This window comes from Apis dorsata, unplaced genomic scaffold (genome assembly GCF_000469605.1).
Source record: "Apis dorsata unplaced genomic scaffold, Apis dorsata 1.3 scaffold_78, whole genome shotgun sequence".
In the NCBI taxonomy this organism is placed as follows: Eukaryota; Metazoa; Arthropoda; class Insecta; order Hymenoptera; family Apidae; genus Apis; species Apis dorsata.
The window spans coordinates 499,903-507,572 of NW_006263376.1; the positions used below are offsets into that span (position 1 = coordinate 499,903).

Below are 7,670 nucleotides of genomic sequence, written 5' to 3' on the forward strand. Positions count from 1 at the left end.
ATGGGTAACGAACTTGCGAATTCTAATTAAGGATTAAAAGATCTCTCCGAGTTTTCGAGAGAGATCTCTAAATGCTGGGATTAAGAGACGAATTTTTTCGAATTGTCTCTACGTTCGAATCTTTTTCACCCTCGCTCCCTAAGCGAATTACATTTTTCGCTCCTTTTACAATTCGAAGCTTTCATTGCGTTAATAAATTACGTTAGTTGAAAAACCTGTAATTCCTCGAAGAGAAAATAAAAATTAATGTTAATTAATGTTAATAATAAATAGAATAAATATTTCAAAAAATATATCATCAAAAATCACTTGAAACTTGATTAATTAAAATGATTATAAAGAGATACGGATCACCTGTCATTTCGAGTGTGGAAGAGCAAAAAGGAGTAATGATACACAGGAAAAAATAACTTTTCCTCTTGATCCGAGCTTACTCGTCGTCGTAAACATGGTCGTCGTCGGATGGCGACAAAATCGATCGACCAGTTTATCGTTCCTTCACCTATCCCCTTCGATATCTCGAATTAAATCGCGGCTGGAGGCAGCAGAAAGAGGGGCGACCGAATGGCCGTTCGTAAATGAGAAAGAATAGAGAGAGAAAGAATAGAGAGAGAGAGGGAAGGAAGGAAGGAAGAATCGACGGGCGTAACTCGCAAGTCGTAAAAAGAGAAAAAAAAAAGTAGTAATTTCTATCGACTCACCAGATATTGAGGAACTTTTCTCGCACCTTCCGCTTCATGCTGTCGCTCTTCCGCCGATACTGCAATCTGCGGCAGGAATCCGCGTAGAGAGGCTCTGGAAGCTGTTTGTAGAAACCTGAAAGTGACAGCGGTCTAAAGATTGAACCCTTCTGAAAAATCCTTCCAAGCCTCGACGTTTCTCATTGATCGAAACGTGTATTTTCCTTTCCGTATCGTCCATCGCTAATTCTTTCGAATTTTCTATTCCGATCACGACTTGGAGTACACGAAACGAGAAGAAAATTACGGGGAAAATTAAGGGGAGGAAAAGTTTGCGGAACGTATCAACGATTTTTCATCACGATTTATGGTTTAGCGGGGAATATAGGGGGAAAAAAATTGTTATAATTGTCGATCGTAAGGTAAAGGTTGATACGTGTGTACGGATAATACGCGTTTGGCCAGGAAGCGAAGATAGGAATAGCTGGGACGGTTCCTTGCACGGGCAAATATTTATTCAGCGGCAGACGCGTTGGACCGATGCGCTGTTTATTCGCGCGTATATCCATCGTCTCTGGCGGATCGGTAACGTTGCAATGATTTTTCGATTCGCCGTAAGTGGCTGGAAATTTTTCTTAATGACGTTTCGTTGGGAAAAATTCGTTGTGAAAATAACAAAAAAAAAAAAAAAAAAAAAAAAAAAAAAAGAATAATAATTGATCGAGAAAGGAGAAGAAACGTTTGCGTTCGAGAATGATTGGATTGGTATCGAAAAAAACGGAGCCTTGTTTCATTTTTCGGATAGGAGAGAGAAAGACGCGTTTCCGGAAAACTCGTTCGAGATTGTGTTGCTCGACACAAAAGAAGAGAGAGAGAAAGAGAGAGAGAGGAAAATGAAAAATTCGAAAGGTTTGATCCTTTATTTTCCGGTGGCATGCCTCTTTGGCCAGATGTGCAATTTTGCGCACGAACGGTGTTTGCGCGCCACCATCTACCGGATTAAATTATACACGGAAGAAGGAATGATTCACCTTTGTTTCCAGATATTCAATTTCCATTTTTCAATCGATCAATTTTGGAACGATCGAAAAAAGGAAAAAAGAAAAGTTGCGCGAGAGATATAAAGAGAATAACAAAGGGCGAGGAGCTCCTTTTTTTTTTTAAATATATTCTACGAAGATCGCTCTTTTTTTAAAGAACGACGTGTATCTTTGTTGTTGAATTTCGAAAAATCAAAATTTTTAATAAGCAATTTAATACAGGTTGGCAGAGTATACACATGTAAGAGAGGCAAGAGGTTAAAACTTACTCAGCCAACTGAGTTGGTCGTTGTGCTCCAACTTGTTCTTGAAACTGTCGACCTGCCGCTTCAGTTCACGAAGAGCGAACGAAGGCGATGCGTAAAGAGCTTCTTGATGCTCCCGAAGTTGCCGTTCCAAGGCCGCCACGCGTCTCTCGAGAGCCCACAGCACTTCCGCCTCGATCACCCCCGACGAGGCCGGATGAGCTCCGACGATCTTAAAAAGAGGAAATACACTTCTTCCAGCCACGCTCCACAACTTCCATCAACTGCAAATCGAGCGCGTTGTTTTAACCGTCTCAACCTCAACGCCCTTCCCCTCCAATCTAAATAATAAAGGGTTGCGTTGTTGCGTTCCATTTTCCAATTTTAATTTAAAAAAAAAAGAAATAACGGAGAGATTGCCGCGATCCAAAATTAACGCGAAACGCGTTTCTACGTACTTGAAAAATAATTTACACGCGCGTACAACGTATAATTATTTAAAAAAAAAAAATAAATAAAATAAAATAATTCAACGTAATTTAATTATACCTACGTAATTACTGCAACCGGTGTAATATCCATTTGCATCGTAATTATTTTTTCACCTTCAATTTAACGTTTATTATTAAAATTAATGGCTCAGCGAAGGGAGAAGAGAGAAATTTCGCGGAGAGAGGATCATTCGGCAGAATGAGATAATTTGCCGAATCTAAGAAAGATTTTATCATCGATCGATTAATCGAGAGTAACGGATTACGTAACATCTCGAAAAGATAAAAACTTTTCAATAAGAGTCATGGAAAAGTTTCGACAAACGTTCCTCCACTTTTAAAATTAAAAATGAACTTAATGCACAATTCTCGTTAAACTGAAAAATTTCTATCCCTTTCCCTGGGATTAAAGCCGTTAATTTAGAAGAAAAAGAAAGAAAGAAAGAAAAAAGAGCTTCGAGTTTCTTGGAATTATAATAGAAAAGATAAATCCTTATTCCTTATTCTATCCTAATGCATACGTAACGATCGAATAAAAGTTTTTCAATTCGAAACGATTTCATCGACGTGGACGTTAAAAGAGAGCAAGAAGAAGGGCGAAACGAAAATACATAATCGAGGAAATGCGAAAAGATCGGTGAAAGTACTAACGAAATGGAAATAGGCGACAACACGTGCGCAGGATGGCCGAATCGTTACCTGAAGGACATAGGGAGAATCGGGTGTGTTCGCCGGCAAATTAGTCGAAATGTTCAACAGTTTGTCCCCTTTGCAAAGCTTCACGATGTCCAGAGGTCCAGCCTCTGCTGCGTTCCTAAAGAGTTCTGCAACAGAGATAAGCAAATTGTGAGAGAAATTTAGATAATTTCCAACAACCGTTTTGCACGCGTCATAAATATTTTGTTCTCGAATACCCGAGAATATCCGCTCTCGATATTATTACGATTAAACCCGTTGAATGAAACGTGGCAAGAATCGAAAAAGTTGTATATAAACATTTAGAGAGAGATCGTCTGGTATAATAGAATTATAGAATTATAAAAGGCCGATTATTAATTGGACGGATACGACGAAATTTTAATGAACGCGCAACGAGGCGAAATCAGAATTATTATTTATTATTCCAATAGGCAAACTTTCAATGGCCAATTAATAATTGATAGCATTTCAAAGCCTCGATAAACAGCTTTTCGATACGATAATAAACCCGAAAATCTCGTTAAAATCTCAATTAAAGCGATTCAAATCCCCCTCCCACTCTACGATTTTCGATCGCCTACACATCCCTGGTTAACAGAGTCGAACGAGAGAGCTCCGTTCGAACGAACGATCATTTCGATCGTTAACTCTGCTCAGGGTCAAACGTTTCCCCGTGACAATTCCAGGGGGGGGAAAACAAACGACGACGTGGCGTTAAAAAGAAAAAGTAAGGGGGGGAGAGAGAGAGGAGAAAAATGGCACGGGAAAGCATACAGTCGGCCGTGAATTAATTATTCAAATGGCACCGCTCCAAGCGGTGTATCCTTTCGGTGATATCGAGCGTAACGACATTTTATAAGTGCATGTTTTATTCATCGTTCCGAACGCAGTTGTGCGTAACTCGGCCTAACACGTGCATTACGTCGGCGCAATTACAGCCACGATGCCGGAACGAGCGCCCTGTCACAACTTGTTCCTTTCCATCCAAATTTCCACCCGAAATTATTGTTCGCGGGATCGAGATGCCGTGTCGTCACCCTCGAGAAAGAAATGATTCGCGCGAATCATGGACGATTTACGGATCCAAACTCGAGTTAAAAACTCGAATTAAAAACTCGAATTAAAAACTCGAGGAAAATATCAGAAGAATGGATAAGTGCAAGAGTGTTTGTTCGATCGTTGGAGGTTTGTCAAACTGATAGAATTTATCTTGGGTAGCAAACGAAGAGGAAGAACGATAATTAATACCAGATCAGAGTTGATCAGGATATATCGAATACTTTGCTCTCCTGGCTTCACTCCCTCGCAGCATCGGCCAATAATCCATAAATTTAACATCGAGCAAGATGTTGATTAACTAACTAGCATCGAGGCAAAGAAACCGGTGCATAAATCCCGCAACAGGGCAAATGAAATTACCATTTAACAACAACACGAGACGTCAAAGTTTTCAGGGAGGTTGTTGACCAACGAAACGCTTATATTCTCGCTTAACGTTTTATTATATTAGGAGAATTAACACCGATGAATTTCCAACCAATGAATCAACGAAGAACTAAGAGAACACGGATTCGGCGACAATTAATCATCGGTTCGTAAGTTGTAAATGTGTTTTAACGTAGATTTATATCGATGAACGTGATCTGAAACTGGAAAATAGTAACAAACAACGAATTATCGAACGAAAATGATATTTGTGAAAAGATCTGTGAAACGAAACACGAGGCTAACTTTTTCATTATGTTATTTTGCTTCCTTTCTAAAAGTGATTAACGCGAAACGGGGAGAAAAGTAAGCGAAGTGAAGCACTTATTCCAAAGAAGATAAAAAGCGAGAAATGGCGTAGCTTTCGGATATAAAAAAGAAGAAAACGCTAATGGCATTCGGCAGTTGGTTAAAAAACAGAAAGAGGAAGGGAGGGGGCGAAAGTTTCTCGTCGTTTCAGTTATCGATTCGACAAAACGCGAGGAGCTTACTTCTTCCTCGACGTATTCAACGCGAAGATTCATGATTCTTCGTGAAAAATGAGTTTTCCACAGCTCGGAATGTCGTACGAGGATCATTTATAAAATCCAGCTGTTGCTTATACCCTCCTTTTTTCCATTTTCGTTTCTTTTTTCCTTTTTTACCAACGACCTATATATATTTTTTATAAACATAATGGAAAAGATACCATTATCGATTTTAATTAAATCTCCCTCACGCGAATTTGACGGAACACGTTCACATGAAATGTTGTAACGAAACAGATGCGCGTTTTCACTTGAGAAGGACGCGTTATGAATTAATTTTAACGTGCAAATTGGTTTTCTTTTCTTTTTTTTTTTTTTTTTTTTTTTTTTACAATGATGATATTAAACGATTCATATTTAATTAGAATTGTTGGAGAAATATAACATTTTATTTACCAACTTTAATTTTCATTTTCTTGTATATATTTTATCTTAAATATGAAATTAATTATTTTTACTTCTTGAGATCGTAATGAAAAAACAAGGAATTTACTTTTTACGTTCTTTAACGATTAAAATATAAGTTGGCGCAGATTGAACAGACTGCTTGTTCGAAGTAAACCTTCTGGAATATTTGTATAGGTTAATTAATAAGAAATTCTTTTCAAAAGAATTCTCTAAAAGAAAACTTGCATTAATTTTTCCCTCCCTTCGAAAATTGTGCGTCGCGAATTTCAATTATAACAACGAAAAGAGAGTACAATAAAAACATCGATGAAAAAGAATTATTTATCAATAATTTCCTTCGTTATTTTTCTTCTCTTTTTTCTCATCTGTCTTCGCAAGAAGAAAGAACAATTATGAACGAAAAAGTTTTTACAATATTCTCGAAACCTTTTTCTTAAAAATGTATACAAATTAACGAAGCTAAAGATAAATTACTCTTCGAATGGAAAATAAATTTTCCAACAAACACTATTTTTCTAATAAAATTCTCTTTGTGTCTATAAAAAAAAATCTTTTTTATAGATAGGACGAGAAAATAGAAAAAAGAATAAAAAAGAAGAAAGAAAAAAATTTGCCGCCGAACTTGATTAAATTTTCTTCCTCGTGGTCCAAATTGAAAAAAAAAAAAAAAAAAAGAAGAAAAATACAATACACCAACTATGATCAAAGTATGATTCTAATTCAACGATTTCGCATTGATCTCTGAACGACGATGAAAAGTGGCAGTGGCGCGAACAGATTTCTTGTTGACGTTTTTTCGGCTCAGCCAAATATGAAATAGAATTTCGAAAACAAGCTCTTTTGTACAACGAAATCCCGTGGTAATTCGTTTCGACGGTTGAAACTGGAATAAAATTGGAGGGGAAAAAAGTGGATCAACCGGAGAGATGAAAGAATAGAAGCGGGAAAATATTTCAGGGATGTTTTATCTCAACTTTCACCCTCGTTCGATGCGTTAATTTTAAAAATGTCACGGGAAATATGGCTTTCCTCCTCCTCCCCCCTACCCTCGTATCGTAAAAATTCTCCCTTTATGGGGAATCGTTTCGGTTATTTGAACCGTGGAAAAAAAACTAGGAAGCATCCCTGAACGAACGAGAAATCCTGAATTCGAGCGGCACGATGGTGGAATATGGCTATGTCTTTGATTGTTACGAGACTCGTTATGCACGTGGGGAACATTTTAGAGAGAAAACGTGTGCAGGTCGAAGGTCATGTTAGAAGAAGAACGAAATTTTCATTGTTCGCTCGATAACATTTTTCTTACCAACGGATCGGATTTCGTCGTAAAAAGCTCTTGCCTAGTTTTTTTCTTCTTCTTTTTTTTCTTTTTTCTTTTTTTTTTTTTTTTTTTTACGAAAATTTAAGATAAATAAAAAACACTGAAGAGCAGCGGGAGTCAGAGTTGTGAAGTGCGAGAGAAAAGCGATCAAGGGAATGAAAAGGGGCAGCACGGGTGAAGAAAAATTCCAAGGTTCGTGTTGTTCCAATATTCATGAACTTCCTGTACACCCGTTGTGCACGAGAAGCAACGCAGACCGAGGAGTGCACGAGTGCGACTCGCGTACCCACGCCCACGCGTGCATTTCAATGGAGGCCGCTAATTAAACCGAAACTGTTCATAGCGTGGCGCGAACGATATTTACAATCCTACTATCTTTCGAATTCCATTTAAAATCTAAAAACGGAAACGACACTAAACGATAAAAAAACGACCAGCCCGTTTTTATTAAAAATTCCACTCTTTTCAAATTAATCGTTAATTAATTAATTAATTAATTGCGAAAACTCGATTCCTTTCGGGTTATTGTTCGAAAATGTTGTTGAAATAAATATAAAAATTTCAAGACGTTTTCTATTTAATTTTTTGGAGAGCAAAGTTTTTAAAATTCGATTTTTCATTTCCATTTCTTCAGAAAAAGATGTAACGAAAATGTTACTTTTCAATACAAAAATTTGTAAAATCCGCGTGTCTCTCCTTTTTTTACGACCTTATAAATTTTGAAAATTTTTATTCCGACAAATCTTACACGTCTTGTTTATTTTTTTTTTTTTT

At 37.3% G+C, this 7,670-nt stretch overlaps 1 protein-coding gene across 1 annotated transcript in view; it reads right to left on the minus strand.

Moving 5' to 3' along the window:
* LOC102672920 (high affinity cGMP-specific 3',5'-cyclic phosphodiesterase 9A) overlaps window positions 1-7,670 on the minus strand; it is a 101,485-nt gene that overhangs the window by 13,701 nt on the left and 80,114 nt on the right. The window contains exons 6-8 of the mRNA XM_006610827.2: window positions 3,156-3,280; window positions 1,990-2,197; window positions 702-816 (exon numbers count right to left, since the gene is read on the minus strand). Coding sequence (XP_006610890.1) covers window positions 702-816; window positions 1,990-2,197; window positions 3,156-3,280 — 448 coding nt within the window. The remainder of the gene's footprint in view (window positions 1-701; window positions 817-1,989; window positions 2,198-3,155; window positions 3,281-7,670) is intronic.